Source organism: Scyliorhinus canicula, chromosome 21 (assembly GCF_902713615.1).
Source record: "Scyliorhinus canicula chromosome 21, sScyCan1.1, whole genome shotgun sequence".
In the NCBI taxonomy this organism is placed as follows: domain Eukaryota; kingdom Metazoa; phylum Chordata; class Chondrichthyes; order Carcharhiniformes; family Scyliorhinidae; genus Scyliorhinus; species Scyliorhinus canicula.
Genome location: NC_052166.1, coordinates 57,198,062 through 57,215,623, shown reverse-complemented (window position 1 = coordinate 57,215,623; position 17,562 = coordinate 57,198,062). Strand labels below are relative to the sequence as shown.

Below are 17,562 nucleotides of genomic sequence, written 5' to 3'. Positions count from 1 at the left end.
AGGGGTGACGACTCTGACCAATGGGTGTCATTTTATGTTAAAACAAACTTTAATTGAAATGAAATGAAATGAAAATCGCTTATTGTCACGAGTAGGCTTCAATGAAGTTACTGTGAAAAGCCCCTAGTCGCCGCATTCCGGTGCCTGTTCGAGGAGGTTGAAGCACAGAATTAACCACATTAACATCAAAGAATTGGCTTTACAATTAAGAGTTAAACAGTTCTTAAATAAAAGGAAAAAACTTTAATCCTCTATCTACACCTGATACTATATATTCTCCATGAAGCAACCCAATAAATACAGTTCAAAATCCACTCTTAAATAAAAGTTAGCAATCAGGGTTACATGCTGTTCTCTGTGCAGACCTTTGGGTAGAGACCCTTTCAGGAACAACCTGAAAATCCTTTGGTCTTGTCAGACTCAAATCCTATAGCAAACTACCAAAAACTACAGACAGACCTGGCTCCTCCCATTAATTACATCATCTGCATCCCACTAAGATGTCCCATGACCTGCTTAGCTAGGACTAAACACAATCCCTCAAATTATCTACACCCCAGCAAACCTCCAGCAATCAAAATAATGCTCCATTAGCCATCTCTCTGTAAACCAAGTAAATGGTTAAAATCAATGATTACCTCACTTTTATGATTTCTTAATCTCAGCTTTAGCAAACATACTGCCGATGTGTATTTGAACCCAGAGTTTTTAATGACATTACTACAACAAAATATAATATTTAACCATTTCTTACATTCATTACAATTCAATTATTCAGTTAAGAAGGCTAATGAGCCACACGCCCATAAAGGGTTCTGGTTTATCTGCTGAAAACCCGATAGTATCTCATCCTACTTATTGATACAGGAAACATTTTACCACTGCACATTCATTAGTCAACACAATGAAGGGGTGAGAAAAAGTTAGCCTGTGAGTAGTAATCACTTAACAATTGGCAGAAAACTGCTGAAACCTGAACTGTATCATAAAGAGTTGCAGTGGATGATGGTTTGAGATGGTTTTCTCTGGCAACGTTGTCTACTTTCCCTGCAGACTCATCATCATTTTAGGTTATAGCAAAGGATGTGCTAGGCACTCACTGCTTTCAGAACAACAGAGACAGTCTTTCACTTCAAGTGAGAGAGAGATCCTTTCACTTCCAGTGTTTAAACACTTCAGCTCAGTTCTCTCAGAAAGCACCATGCAGGAACCAATCACTGAACATTGTCAGGCAGAACACTGTCCCTGGCCAACCCACCGGTTGCTAGTTAAGCAATCAAACCAACTCCCTGCAAAGCTGGTTCCTAAAACCAAGGAATACAATGACCTAGCAAGCAGGTTGTTTCAACTTTAAATCTTCTGCTTAAATCCGATTATGGATCAAAAAATAAAATAAATGGGATCAAAGGAAATAAACAGGAAGGACTCTTACACTGGTGAAAATCAAATCTAGAAGACTGGGCTGAGTGAACAATTTTTGAAGGGGCAGCATGGTAGCATAGTGGTTAGCACAGTTACTTCACAGCTCCAGGATCCCAGGTTCAATTCCCGGCTGGGTCACTGTCTGTGCGGAGTCTGCACGCTCTCCCCGTGTCTGCATGGGTTTCCTCCAGGTGCTCCGGTTTACTCCCACAGTCCAAAGATGTGTGCGTTAGGTGGATTGGCTATGCTAAATTGCCCTTAGTGTCCAAAAAGTGGGGGGTTACTGGTTACTGGGATAGGGTAGATACGTGGGCTTGAGTAGGGTGCTCTTTGTAAGGGCCAGTGTTGACCCGATGGGCCAAATGGCCTCCTTATGCACTGTAAATTCTATGAAGTACAGTGGAAGTTTTGACTTAGCAAGGCAAGGTAAAATTATTGTGCTGGGGAGCCAGGATTAGCTTTGGACTTGATTGTGTAATGCTACACATCTGCCAGAAGTATGGTGCACAGCAAAAGGGGTTGTAAAACATACTGCAATCATTTTAGTTAATGCAGAAGTACCTTTTCATTTGGTACATTAGATGCCTATTAATGTTTGATCTACATTATTTTTGTTTGTTACAGCAAATGCCTTAAAACATGAAATCTTGTCTTTCGGTTATTTCCATTGCTAATTTGGGAAATTCATCTCTATAGGAGTTGTAACAGTATTGTATATGATGTCTTTATGTTGTTTTGGTGTTCACCAAACAGTGAGGCAGATGAACATTCGTGGGCAGTTATAAAGCAGAAAAACATCTAAACAGTTCCAGGTGATCTAGCCCAGTGTTTTTCAGACCTTTTTTTCCAGGGTTCACTTTTACCAACCCGCCAGCCTTTGGGACCCCTGCCTACCTTTGTAACCCATACCAGCCAACCTTCGTGACACACCATTATTGCTTACCTTTGTGCGACAGGTGAGCCTGCTTGGTCATCACATTTTCACCTGCTTTGTCATTCAATGTTACATTTCTGCTAAGGACTTCAAACTGACGATTTCAGTCCTTCTTGTATCCTTGGAAATAAATCACGAGGTTTGTCCTCGAACTTGCCATGTTTAGTCTTCAAATGCTATTGAAACTTTGAGGGTTTTTAAACTTTAATTTACCAGTACTTCCCTCCATGTAACACACATGGGCTTTGCATTGGCAAAATTAGCAATGCCATACCTCCAGATGTCATCTTTGTACTGTTTTGTTCCCAATTTCAGTTTCTTCTTAATTATTTGTTCACCAGAGGCCCTGGAGCCCTGCTTATAGCTCACACCAGCACTTCTTTGTCCTGCCATGGACTCTCCTGCACAGCTCTCTCCAGCAGATTCAATTGCGAGACCCTGGCCTGTTTGTGTCTCTGGCCCTCTCTTCCTTTATTACAAAGTTATCCATTTTAGGCTCTTTACACAGTCCTGTTGCTTGCTTGCTGGCACTTACGAAATGGAGGAACCTCTCCTCCGTGATAGAGCATGTTATGTCAGTGTACGGAGCCCGTGACCTTTCTGCCATCGCTTCTGGTCATAGACTCCCATCAATTTTCTTTTTAAAAATCTGGTCCTGGACAGTGCGCTGATGTCAGGAGGGGATGGTCTGCCCTCTGGGCCTGCATACTGCTCTATCTGGCTGAGAGGGCTTGCACGTGTGGGACCATCGGCATTCTTGAAAGCTGGTCGCGGACAACATTTTTAAAGCCAGTTACGGGCATTGGGCACTTCTTCCCGCAATCCGGAATGCCACACCGATTGCTCCATGACACTCCCGACACCAGCCTAACGGGTCGCCTGCAGCCTCGCCCGGTACACTACTCTGAAACAAATGTCCTTCCTTTGGAGCACTGCCGACACCTTGTTAAAGACTGCCTGCTTGCTCGCTAGCTCTGCACCCACATCTTGATACGCTTATGTTATGCTTCATTCCCATTTCGCGTCGTGGTGCTCCTTGACCCACTGTAGGACCTTCTCCTTGTCTTGGAAGCTATGGAACCGAATGATCACAAGGTGGCTCATTTGGTTGAGGCTTCTTCCTGACTGCCTGATGGGCTCTGTCGAGTACCCGGGGGAGGAGAGACCATGATCACTCGCCATCTTCCAGATCGTCCATAATAAATACTTAGTGGGGTTCACGCTCTCCATTTACTCTGGCAATCCCACAACTCGGAGGTTCTGTCTCCATGACCGGTTTTCCAGGTCGTCAACCTTCACCTTCAACCACTTATTTTCGACCACCAGTGCTATCTCGGCCTCTAGCGATGCAAGCTGTCCTCGTGCCCTTGTAAGCAACTCCTTGACACCTATCAGTGTCTTGCCATGCTCTTTTACTGTACCAACGGCTGGGACCAGTGCCTCCTCTATTGATTTATATATATGTATGGTGGCACAGTGGTTAACACTTTTGCTTCACAGCGCCAGGGTCCCAGGTTCGATTCGTGGCTTGGGTCACTGTCTGTGCGGAGTCTGCATGTTCTCCCCGTGTCTGCGCGGTTCCTCCGGGTGCTCCGGTTTCCTCCCACAAGTCCTGAAAGACGTGCTTGTTAGGTGAATTGGGCATTCTGAATTCTTCCTCTGTGTACCCGAACAGGTGCCGGAATGTGAAGACTAGGGGCTTTTCACAGTAACTCCATTGCAGTGTCAATGTGAGTCTACTTGTGACAATAAAGATTATTTAAAAAAATTATATTCTGTCCGATATCAGCATCCACTGCCTCTCGAAGTGCAAGTTAAATTGCTTGTTGCATTCCTTGGCCGGCGCGTCCGAAAGCATGTTTGGTGTGATCGGGGCTGCTGCTGACTGCACCTCTGCGGTCACCATCTTAGGTACCGAGATGTTCCATGAGGCTCCTGAGTCTGTCAAGTGCAGATCAATTTCAGGCTTCCTGGTCTCTCATCCTTTTCGTTTGGGCATGGGATCAGCCTATTCTGCAGGTCTCTGGCGTTCTCGAGTGAGTATCTCCCGAAAAAATGGACAAAAATTCAAAAAGAAAAGCGTGTCCTGATCGGAGCGCCCAGAAGCATGACCTGCGTCTTATACGTCGCACCAGAAGTCTCGAATGGAAACATTTCTAATTGTCATTTTGGGCGCAATTGGCGGGGTGTTTCTCGACGGATATGTTGGCGTGATCGCGGCCCATATTTAACGACACTTAGTGCCGGAAATGAGCCCCCACCACCTTTGCGCCATTATTGGCTGTTCTGTTATCTGATTCGCCAGACTCCGCCTCAGCGTCTCACCACTAACAAGGGGGAGCTGCTTTTAAACGCCCCCTCAGCACTCACTTCAGTCAACACACAAACATGGAAGGGTGCAGACCTGCTCCTCACTTTGGGGATGCCGACCTGGCCAGCTTCTCGATGCTGTGGATGTGGGATGTGTCTAGGAAGGAGGGGAGCGGGGGGGAAGGAGGCGAATGGGGGTGGTATGGTGGTGAGCTATGTGGGCGAGCATGAGGGCCTCCCTGGTCCTCCGGGCATGTCGGAGCTCATGATCCCATCCGCAGTTGCTGCGTCCCCCTCCTCTTCCACAGCCCACAGTTTGGGAAGTGCTGACAACGTTTTTGAAAACAATTTTGTGGGAGTTAAGACATTAATTGTATACAAACGTAAAGGTAGCCACATGGAATAGCAGGCACCATCCGCTTGCACAGCACCTTTGACACATCAGTGGATTTTGCCACATATGGGGCACATTGATATTCTTGTTCATTATGTTCGTATTCCTGAATGGGTCATCTAATGGGTGGCTCTACAGGGACGTATGGGTAAGTGGGCTGGTCGATTGGGAACCTCTGCCTTGGACAAAGCGAGCCATGATGATGTGCTGGCTGAGGCACGAGGAGACAGACTGGCCAGAAAGGAGAATCACAACTACAACTTTACGTAGCCAGAGGAGATGCAATGAAAGTCTAATTTTATTTTTACATTTTAAAGATATTGATCAAAGTTCCAAGAAAGGCATGGTCCGTACGGATTCACACACACAATGTTTGATTTTCTGGTGGTTTCGCGAAGTGGAAAATTGACCTATCAGTTCTGCTTCTGGTGCACAGTACAGAACTTCTTATATGGTGTTCTGAATTTTGTACTGCTCACAGGACTTATTGTTGGTATGGTACATGATGTTTCTGTGCAGCATGCTGTATGACTAACATGGCTGTGACTTCCGGATTTGCTAATTGTGAAGGAATGGAGCATTTTTTAAAAAGTGTAAAGTTGAGCATAATTGATCCTGTGTAGGGACAAGTAGAGGTGGGTATAAGAAAAATGGAAACATAATCTTCCCTGCTTGGATGTGGGATTCACACTTTCTGGTCTGCCAAAAATTATCAACCATATTATGACGTTTGCGCTGAATTTCTTGCTCAAGATAGCATAAAATCAAGCAAACCTCCTACCCTTGATGATAAACCACAAGATTATTTCAAATGAAAGGACAGATGAGGATTATTGAAGAAGTTCAATGGTTGTATTTTGGTAAAGTTATGGTAAGAATCTGCAAACTTTGAAAGGGATGCTCCGTGGCTTTTGATTAACTCTGAATTTCATTTCTACATCAATTCCACAACCAGTGCTGCTGGGCTTTACTGGGTATTTGGCTGAACTATTTGACAGGCTCAATGCACTCAACGCTTCTTCGAAAGGTAGGAACTGTAACATTGGGAACATGGACAGAAAAGTACTAAGTTTTACCAAAAATATTCAGCGGGGAGTAGCTCCATGGTGTAAAACATTGTAGCTACCTTCCCGACATCTTTATTTTGTTATTATGGGCACTGCAAAGTGTCAGTCCTGGGAGCTTAAGATGTAATTCTAGGGCATTTGTCTCCACTTTGCACAAAATACAGTGAATAAGACAGACAAATGAATTACTAGCTTTGAAATTAATTTTTTGCAGCAAAAGCCAAGTGTCCTGTGAATGTAAAAGATAATTTAATCCATGTTGACTCTGTTTTGAGTGCCAATTTTGATACTCACAACTCTTGGTCAGTTACATCAGTGAATTGAAAGAGCCCCTCCCCTCCGAGTTGTCACAAGGATCCATTGAAATACGCGTCTACTTTGCCTCAACACACTTCTGTCAAACAAGGTTTTTTCTCTTTGCTTATTTATATCAACAAGCAAGTTTAGAAGCTGCCTGAAAGTCGAGATTGGTTTGAGTTTAAACCTCTCTAAAATGATGCAGGGTTCCACAAATTATCCGCTTGGATGCAGGGGTAGGCTCTTCCTACTCACTAAGATAAGGGTGAGTCATCGTGTTCTTTTATGTTCAAGTTTATTCCGTTGTACACTACTAGTCCTGTACTATTTATGTTACTTTCTGTCTTAAGCATGTGTTATACTAGCTGTAAAAAATATAATCCTGTTTGTTCTATGTAAAAAATACAGGGATGAAATCGATCATTGCCAGTAGTGCAAATCAATAGTATTGATTTCAATGGAAATTCTTGATGTAAAACAGGCTGCCACTGATAGTCTATTGAGGTATAGTATGGTGCAAAAGTCCACCTTTCATTCGTGTGATTCGCGGATCAGGTGATGTTAGTTAACCATTGATCTGCAGGCTGAATTCTCGTACCTGAGGTATGCTGCAGTGTAAACAGGAGTTTGTACTGTCTATTGGTTTAGTCTATTGTCTATTCAGTATCTTGTTACTCCAGGTCTGAGGATCTCTGATGATTTTAGTCACCTTTACATCAAACTGGTGCTGTGGTGTATTGACTTCCTCAAACGCGGTAGCATAGTGGTTAGCACAGTTGCTTCACAGCTCAAGGGTCCCAGGTTCGATTCCCGGCTTGGGTCACTGTCTGTGTGGAGTCTGCACGTTCTCCCCATGTGTGCATGGGTTTCCTCCGGGTGCTCCGGTTTCCTCCCACAGTCCAAAGATGTGCAGGTTAGGTGGATTGGCCGTTCTAAACTGCCCCTTAGTGTTCAAAGTGTTTAGGTTGGGTTACGGGGATAAAGGGGATAGGGTGGATGTGTGGGGCTTAAGTAGGTTGCTCTTTCCAAGGGCCGGTGCAGACTCGATGGGCTGAATGGCCTTCTGCACTGTAAATTCTATGAATAACTTTTTAAAACTCATGTAGCAAATGTATGCAACTTACTGTAGGAAAATTGGTGAGGGCAAGAGTTTTATTGCTGTTCCAATTATAGCTCATAACCCTGGCTTTCTTTTAAAACAATCTTTAATGTACTAACTGAGAGTGTGGTGGAGCCAGATATATTCGGGACTTATAAATGATTGTTAAGGTTAGTCATGGGTTATTGATATTCTCGCTACTGCAACAATTTGGGTATTTTCAATTGTTTGGTGCTTTGTGGGGCATTTCCGTATCTACCTACCTTTTATGTGACATGTTTACAGACTGATACATGAAGTGTGGCAGATAGGAAATATATTCTGGATATAGCATTTTATTATAGTAGATCCTTCATTGAGTAGCATACAGTGAATGCAGGATATTTTAACAAACAACTGTGAGAAGTGTCATAGGAAGTAAGTGTGCAACTTATATTACTAGATATCTGTACTGGCTGAAAATACATTCATAAAGACCTCACCTCAACCTTGCCCCTTGCCTGAGGTGTGGTGATCCTCAGGTTAAACACTACCAGTCAGTTCTTCCCCCTCATAGGGGAAAGCAGCCTATGATCATCTGGTGACTTTACATTTATATTACTCGGCAGTCTCATCTGGTATTGCGCACCATTTGAAACAGGGTGAGCAGGTAGGGATAATTGGACCCATGTGCGCAGGTGTCAATCAGCAGTTTAAATTCTATTTTTTTTAAATTTCCTTTCTAACCTTTATGTTTACATTTTAATGGAGACAGCTCATGTTCGGGTTGTCTTCCCTTTGCATGCTTGCGCTCCTCAGTGTCTTCTGCTGTCTTCAGCCTATTGATTTCCTGACTCTGGAGGTTTGGAAATGCCTGCTGCTTCTCTGGGAGATTTGGGCTAATCAAGGAACAACCCTCATTGTTTGGCCACGAGTGCAGAACGCTTTTCATCCCTTCAGAGACTTCATGGAGTGGGCATTGATCAAGATAAGTGGTGGAAGTAAGCTTCACGAGAGCAAGCCACATCGGATGAGGGATTACAGCTGCACTATCCTGGGAAGTGGAGCTTGCCAACTGGACCTGGGATAGAAGCACCGCCAGCAGAGTAACAAGGCCCAAGCAGGCAATCTTGACTAGATTGTTAGATTTATGTGTGGCTTTGAATTCCTATTTGGGTCTTTGACTTTTTTTAAGGAATAGACTTATTTTTTTATATTCAGCCGTATGACTTTTTCTCAATAAATGTCGATGGATTAACCTGTTAGTGTTGCTAACTACAAATGCTATGAATTTTGGATGCATTTTATTTAAATAATTGTGAGTAATGCTTCATTTAATTTGGAAATGCCTTTATCAAAATGAAAGTAAATGTGTTGCACTTGATATTTGATCATCACATTGCCTGACACACAAAACTATTTTCATCTTGTGGGTCCGCTCACATGTTGCGGCTTGTGGTTCTGATCCAATCTGTGCTCCACAGCAGCCTTAAAGGAGCATGCCAATTACACACAACTGCTGCTTCGAGGCATTTATAATGCATTATGCATTGCTGGTATAATGCTTCTCGTCTTACAAAATAGCATATCCTTCAACCCTGTACAAGCCTCCGCGATGCACATATATACATTAATATTCGATAGTCGCCATGATGCTCTTAATTCACCACCTTAATTTGCTCCCACCGGTACCACGTCTTGTAACAAACCTATAGTCACTTCAAAATTAAAAATAGTTCTTTCCAACCTAACTCAAGTTTGGAAAGAGTAAAATGTATAATTATGCATCTGGGTGTGTGCTGTGCAACAATTTTAAGGTGACCAGTGTTACCCTTTTATGAGAGCGCTCTTTAGTGCAAGTGCTGTTACTTATTTCTGTTAATTTCCAGGTGCATGATGATTCCAGTAACAGAGCTACGATATTTTGCTGACACACAGCCTGCCTACCGCATCTTGAAGCCATGGTGGGACGTGTTTACGGACTACATCTCCATCGTAATGCTTATGATAGCAGTGTTTGGTGGCACACTGCAGGTCACACAAGACAAAATGATTTGTTTACCCTGTAAATGGGTTATGAACAACACGTGTGTTGAACCTGTTCAGCCACCGCCCAAAGAGTCTCCAACCACTGAATACCCGAATGCATCCCTCCCACCATCTCCACTCTTGCCCCCGTTTTCCAGTGAACCCACGGGTATCCAGTATGACTTAGACCGGCACCAGTACAACTATGTAGATGCAGTATGCTATGAGAATAAACTTCATTGGTTTGCAAAATACTTTCCATACCTTGTACTTCTGCACACATTGGTGTTTTTGGTGTGTAGCAATTTCTGGTTCAAATATCCCCGGACCAGCTCAAAGCTGGAACATTTTGTATCGATCCTTCTGAAATGTTTTGACTCTCCATGGACAACACGGGCGCTATCTGAAACCGTGGTGGAGGAAAGTGACCCAAAGCAATCATTTGTTAAAATGAATGGCTCAATGGTAAAGAAATCTTCCTCGGTGAGCGAGGATGTGGAGGCCAGCGTACCCATGCTGCAAAGGACAAAATCTCGTATCGAGCAGGGAATAGTTGACCGCTCGGAAACGGGTGTATTGGACAAGAAGGAGGGCGAGCAAGCTAAAGCTCTGTTTGAAAAAGTGAAGAAATTCCGCACCCATGTAGAGGAAGGGGATATAGTTTACCAACTGTATATGAGACAGACTATTATCAAAGTAATTAAATTTGCTCTTATTATTAGCTACTCAATTTATTATGTTGATGATATAAAATTTGATGTGTCCTGTATAGTGGACATTCAGAACCTCACAGGGTACCGTGTGTATCAGTGTGCACATCCTTTAGCTACACTGTTTAAGATCCTTGCATCCTTTTACATTAGTTTGGTGATTGTCTATGGACTCATTTGTATGTACACATTATGGTGGATGCTGCACCTTTCTTTGAAAAAGTATTCATTTGAGTCCATTCGAGAGGAGAGCAGCTACAGCGATATTCCTGATGTCAAGAATGATTTTGCTTTCATGTTGCACCTGATTGATCAGTATGATCCCTTGTACTCGAAACGTTTTGCCGTCTTCCTGTCCGAGGTCAGCGAGAACAAATTACGGCAGCTCAATCTGAATAATGAATGGACCCTCGAGAAGCTCCGGCAGAGAATCATGAAGAACTCTCAGGACAAACTGGAACTCCACCTTTTCATGCTGAGTGGAATCCCAGACACCATCTTTGACCTGACTGAGCTGGAAGTGCTCAAACTGGAAATGATCTTGGATGTCACCATTCCTCCAATCATTGCCCAACTTACCAACCTCAAAGAACTCTGGTTGTACCATACCCCTGCAAAGATTGAGGCGCCAGCCCTTGCCTTCCTACGAGAGCACCTGAAGTCACTACATATCAAGTTTACAGACATCAAAGAGATACCACTATGGATCTACAGCCTGAAGAACCTTGAGGAGCTTCACCTAACTGGGAACCTGAGTGCAGAGAACAATCGCTACATCGTGATTGATGGATTGCGGGAACTCAAATGCCTCAAAGTTTTGAGGTTGAAGAGCAACCTAACAAAGTTGCCACAGGTTGTCACGGATGTTGGGGTCCATCTGCAGAAATTGTCCATCAACAATGAGGGCACCAAGCTTATGGTCCTCAATAGTCTAAAGAAGATGGTCAATCTGACAGAATTGGAGTTGATCCGTTGTGATCTAGAACGAATCCCACACTCCATCTTCAGTCTCCATAACTTGCAGGAGATTGATCTCAAAGACAACAATTTGAAGACAATAGAGGAAATTATCAGCTTCCAGCACTTGCGGCGCCTAGTCTGCCTTAAGCTGTGGTATAACCACATTGCCTATATCCCCATTCAGATTGGTACTTTGACCAACATGGAAAGGCTCTACCTGAACCGGAACAAAATTGAAAAGATTCCTGCTCAGCTATTCTATTGCCGCAAGTTGCGGTACTTAGATTTGAGTCATAACAACCTAACCTCCATACCACAAGACATTGGATTCCTTCAGAATCTGCAGTATTTTGCTGTTACTGCGAACAGGGTGAGTGTGCACATTCAACTCTGACTAAATATATGTGGACTATTTATCTACTTTGCACCTATTTTGTCCTCTTTCCTCTTGGGAAATCTGAAGGCATTGTCTTTGACCACGCTCCATTTCCTTGCTACTGACTCCATCCCTCTACCGGACAACAGTCTGAGTCTAATCCAATCTCTTCACAACCTTGGTGTTACATTTGAGCCCAAAATTAACTTTTCCATTCCACCACCAAGACCGCCAATTTCTGCCACCGTAACATTGCCCGCTTTCACCCCGTCTCAGCTTATCTGCTGCTGGCACCCTAACTCATGCCTTTGTCAGCCCTGGACTTGACTGTTCAAACACACTATCTGCTGGCCTCTGTAAGTTTGGGTTCATCCAAAACACTGCCAATTCTACCTTGACTCTCACCAGGTTCCATTCACCTAGGCTCACCCTGTGCTCACTGAGCTACATTACCTACTTCCTGGTCAAGCAAAGCCTCAATTTGAAAAATTCTCCAGCTTTTTTTTCCGTGGCCTGGGCCCTCCCAATTTCTGAAAACTGAGCCGGCCCCACGCCCCTCTGAGATACCCGCACTCCTTTAAATCAGCATCCTGATTTTAATCGCTTCACGTTTGGTGGCTGCATCTTCAGTTAGCTGGGCCCGGAACTTTGCAATTTTTTTCCTAAATCTTTCTGCCTCTCCTTGTCTCTTTCTTCCTTTGAGACACCACTTAAAATCTACTCCTTTGGCCAAGCTTTTGGCCAGCTGCCTGAACCTATCCTAATGTGGCTCGTTGTATTACTTTTTAATATTCCGGTGAACAGACTTGTGTCATTGTACTTTGTTGAACTTAAGTTGCCCATCATTAATGGTGTCTTTTAATCAAACATCTCTACGGACTTCATTAATATTCCTGTTTGTTTACCCCACGTATGTCTGCCAAGTAGTGCCTTAGGATGAGACTAACAAATCTGAGGTGGAAACTTAACTGAGATCCGATTGAGTTCTAATTTTGACATCTGACCTTTGGTTAGTTTTCCAGTTTTCATGTGTTTTTGCCCATTTACCTTTTAATTTACAAAACCCAGTTTTTATAAACATATAAAACAAAAAAGAGTGGCTACGGTAAATATTGGTCCTTTAGAGGATGCGAAGGGAGTTTTAATAATGGGAGATGGGGAAATGGCTGAGGAACTGAGCAGGTTTTTTGGGTCGGTCTTCACAGTGGAAGACACAAATAACATGCCAGTGACTGAGAGAAATGAGGCTAAGACAGGTGAGGACTTTGAGAGGATTGTTATCACTAAGGAGGGAGTGATGGGCAAGCTAATGGGGCTAAAGGTAGACAAGTCTCCTGGCCCTGATGGAATGCACCCCAGAGTGCTAAAAGAGATGGCTAGGGAAATTGCAGATGCACTAGTGATGATTTACCAAAATTCACTAGACTCTGGGGTGGTCCCGGTGGATTGGAAATTAGCAAACTTGACACCACTGTTTAAAAAAGGAGGTAGGCAGAGAGCAGGAAATTATAAGCCAGTGAGCTTAACTTCGGTAGTAGGGAAGATGCAGGAATCTATCATCAAGGAAGAAATAGCGAGGCATCTGGATAGAAATTGTCCCATTGGGCAGATGCAGCATGGGTTCATAAAGGGCAGGTCGTGCCTAACTAATTTAGTGGAATTTTTTGAGGACATTACTAACGCAGTAGATAACGGGGAGCCAATGGATGTGGTATATCTGGATTTCCAGAAAGCCTTTGACAAGGTGCCACACAAAAGGTTGCTGCATAACATAAAGATGCATGGCATTAAGGGTAAAGTAGTAGCATGGATAGAGGATTGGTTAATTAATAGAAAGCAAAGAGTGGGGATTAATGGGTGTTTCTCTGGTTGGCAATCAGTAGCTAGTGGTGTCCCTCAGGGATCCGTGTTGGGCCCACAATTGTTCACAATTTACATAGATGATTTGGAGTTGGGGGACCAAGGGCAATGTGTCCAAGTTTGCAGATGACACTAAGATGAGTGGTAAAGCGAAAAGTGCAGAGGATACTGGAAGTCTGCAGAGGGATTTGGATAGGTTAAGTGAATGGGCTAGGGTCTGGCAGATGGAATACAATGTTGACAAATGTGAGGTTATCCATTTTGGTAGGAATAACATCAAACGGGATTATTATTTAAACAATAAAATATTAAAGCATGCTGCTGTGCAGAGAGACCTGGATGTGCTAGTGCATGAGTCACAGAAAGTTGGTTTACAGGTGCAACAGGTGATTAAGAAGGCAAATGGAATTTTGTCCTTCATTGCTAGAGGGATGGAGTTTAAGACTAGGGAGGTTATGCTGCAATTGTATAAGGTGTTAGTGAGGCCAAACCTGGAGTATTGTGTTCCGTTTTGGTCTCCTTACTTGAGAAAGGACGTACTGGCACTGGAGGTGTGCAGAGGAGATTCACTAGGTTAATCCCAGAGCTGAAGGGGTTGGATTACGAGGAGAGGTTGAGTAGACTGGGACTGTACACGTTGGAATTTAGAAGGATGAGGGGGGGATCTTATAGAAACATATAAAATTATGAAGGGAATAGATAGGATAGATGCGGGCAGGTTGTTTCCACTGGCGGGTGAAAGCAGAACTAGGGGGCATAGCCTCAAAATAAGCGGAAGTAGATTTAGGACTGAGTTTAGGAGGAACTTCTTCACCCAAAGGGTTGTGAATCTATGGAATTCCTTGCCCAGTGAAGCAGTTGAGGCTCCTTCATTAAATGTTTTTAAGGTAAAGATAGATAGTTTTTTGAAGAATAAAGGGATTAAGGGTTATGATGTTCGGGCCGGAAAGTGGAGCTGAGTCCACAAAAGATCAGCCATGATCTCATTGAATGGTGGAGCAGGCTTGAGGGGCCAGATGGCCTACTCCTGCTCCTAGTTCTTATGTTCTTATAAATAAGTGCAAAAGGCCTCACCACATGTATTTAGTTCTTGAAACAATGGTGTCCAGATCTTCGCTTGATTACATTATAGTATTCACACCAATAATTACATCAATTGAGCTTAGCCTCTAATTTTACAACGGTATTGATTGGCCTTTTGAACATGCGTATTTAAATTTTTTTTTTTTAATTTAGAGTACCCAATTACCTTTTCCAATTAAGGGGCAATTTAGCGTGGCCAATCCACCTATCCTGCACATCTTTTGGGTTGTGGGGGCGAAACCCATGCAGACACGGGGAGAATGTGCAAACTTCACATGGACAGTGACCCAGGGCTGGGATTCGAACCCGGGTCCTCAGCGCCGTAGGCAGCAATGCTAACCACTGTGCCACCGTGCTGCCCGAACATGTATATTTTTGCACATGCTAAATACAGAGTCGATTTTTTGGGAGTTTTTTGATTTGTTCTATTTGCTTTTGCTTTTCAACCCAATTTAGTTAAAAATTTCAATACATCATTTCAAATCTTCTCACAGATTTAACATTAGGGATGCAGCTAAAAGCTAATCCTGCTGCACCCTCTTACTAGCAGAAAGATTGAAACAGGCCAGACTACCTGAAGTAAATAAAGATTACAAATAACTACTTCCAAAAAAATTCTCAGGTTTGCGTTTTCACAATTCAGTACCCAGTCAGAATAACTCTATTGACCAACTGTGTTGGAGAATGTGGAGATGTGTTTAAGACGGAGATGAGGAGTAATTTATTCTCCGAGGGTAGTGAATATGTGGAATTCTTTACCTCAGTGAGCTGTAGAGGCTGGGTCATTAAGGATGTACAAGGCTGAGATAGGCAGATTTTTAATCAGTTAAGAAATCGAGGGTTATGAGGATACGGTGGGGAAGTGGAGCTGAGGCATATCAGATCAGTCCTAATCTAATTAAATGGTGGAGCAAAGTCAATGGGCTGAATGGCCTACTTCTGCTCCTATGTCTTATGGTGCTGTCCAAATGGACCTAATATTACTTTCCTCTGCATTGATTTTTATTCATATTCTGTGCATGCATGCAGTTCAGGCATCAAACATAGACTAAAATTAGCAAATGATTTGCTGGAGGACCCCTTCATGAAGAAGTAAGTTTTTAAAAATCCTTTTGAAGTTTAATTACATGTCGTCTGTTCTATTGCCAAAAGTAAAAATTACTTACCCAAAATTTCTAATGTTTAAAACTTGGAGACTTGACAAAATTATCTTTGGTATTCTCTAAATACACAAACTTTTGTTTGAAAAAAAACACGTTTAATAAATGGCTACTTCAGTTCAGCAAATGCAGCTGTTAAAATATTGAACTTTTTTTTGTTTCCTTCGCTTCACCTGACTCTCATCTTGCAGATTGAAACCCTACCACCTGAACTCTTCCAATGCCGTAAGCTCCGGACTCTAAACCTAGGGAATAACTGCCTGTTATCACTGCCGTCACGGGTTGGTGAGCTGACAAGTTTAACACAACTGGAGCTTCGCGGAAACAGACTAGAGTGTCTCCCGGTGGAGCTGGGAGAATGCCGGTTACTGAAACGAAGTGGCCTTGTGGTCGAGGACGATCTCTTCAATACACTCCCATCTGAGGTCAAGGAGCAACTGTGGCGAACAGACAAGGAACAAGTTTAAATTATATTTATATTGTAAGGGGGGAAAAAAATCCTATCTTGCCAAGTTTTCAGCAGATTTTGAAGTCTGCTGACCTGGAATGGTTGTGCAGATCTCCTGTTCTGTTGTCTATTAAATGGAAAAGTGTCCAATCTTCTGTTCCTGGAACTGGTGCTCTCCAAGCGGAACAGATGGACAGAATGGAATGCCTGCCAGTAACTAAAAGAAGCATTTAAAGAAATAGCTGGTTTAAATATCTTAACACAGTTAGCATTTCAGCTTTAACGAATCACAAAAAAGCTAATACGTGACATGTCAACAGACTGATATTGCCAATGCCTTGTTATTTATTAATTAAGCTGGTACTGTATTGGGGACCGGAACTATATCTGCCCCAGACAGCCAATACAACCGTTGCATGAAACAACCGGTGATATTTTTAGAAAAAGAAATCCTTTTTTGATCAGCTTAGGCCAAAACAAATGCCAGTTTCTCATCAAGCTGATTTTATTTTATTTAGCATGATGATTAGACTGAACTTAAGATTTGACATCCTTTTCATCATTCTCTTCCAAGTAGAACAAGACACTACACAATATTCAGTTTTGTTGGCAAAACAATTGAGGAGAGAATAGGGAATAACCATGGCGAGCTGTTTTGCTGATGTAGGCAGTATTCTGAGAGGAGTGAGTATTGAGCTTTGGGGACCATTGGACAGATTTTTTTAATGAAACTGTTTAAAAACTAATGATTTTTTTTATAAGTTCAATTAATTAAGTTGTTTGGGCCACTTCCTTCATTTTAAAAACAAACAGTTAGAAGGAAAGAAAACCCAACTGTTCTTCAAAAATGCTTTGAATGACAGCAGCAAAGATAAAGTACCCAGCTGAGAAATGTTCCCCTATTCACATTTGAGGGAAGAGGCAATTCCATTGTTAACTTTTACCATAAATCAGCAGTCATTCAACTTGGTGGATAGATGCAGCATGTGGTAAAGGCTCAGTACCTAGTTTGTACCGAGTTAGCTGATCGCAGCAGCCTAGGTAAGGGAGGAGAAAAGAAACAGCAGGTGGGGGGGGGGGGGGGGGGGGGGGGGGGGAGGAGGAGGAAAGGTGTGAAAAGGGTGAAGGGGAGCTGAGGGTTTCTGCTCCCGTTTGCTGCTGTCCAGTGACCCCTGCTGGATATGTATCCATGTGAAACTTGGCTAAGGATGGAGTCGGGTTTGGTTGGGATGCCTCACTTGTCATACGGCCTGTTATGATTGTCTAAGTTCACAGAGGAAGTATTCAGAGATGTTATCCAGAGCATTGTACCCTTGCACTTGGAAGCTGGAAACTAAAATGGAAAAGAAATTCACAAACATTGATTTTTAAATATTTTCCTGTATAAAGTATTCCCCTCATCCATTGTGTACTACATTTATATTCTGTACACTCT

The 17,562-nt window shown here is 42.9% G+C and overlaps 1 protein-coding gene across 1 annotated transcript in view; it reads left to right on the top strand.

Annotated features, from left to right (window-relative positions):
- Positions 1–17,562, top strand: part of LOC119955527 — an 86,668-nt gene that overhangs the window by 32,511 nt on the left and 36,595 nt on the right. The window contains exons 3-4 of the mRNA XM_038781800.1: positions 9,392–11,570; positions 15,871–16,144. Coding sequence (XP_038637728.1) covers positions 9,396–11,570; positions 15,871–16,144 — 2,449 coding nt within the window. The 5' untranslated portion in view covers positions 9,392–9,395. The remainder of the gene's footprint in view (positions 1–9,391; positions 11,571–15,870; positions 16,145–17,562) is intronic.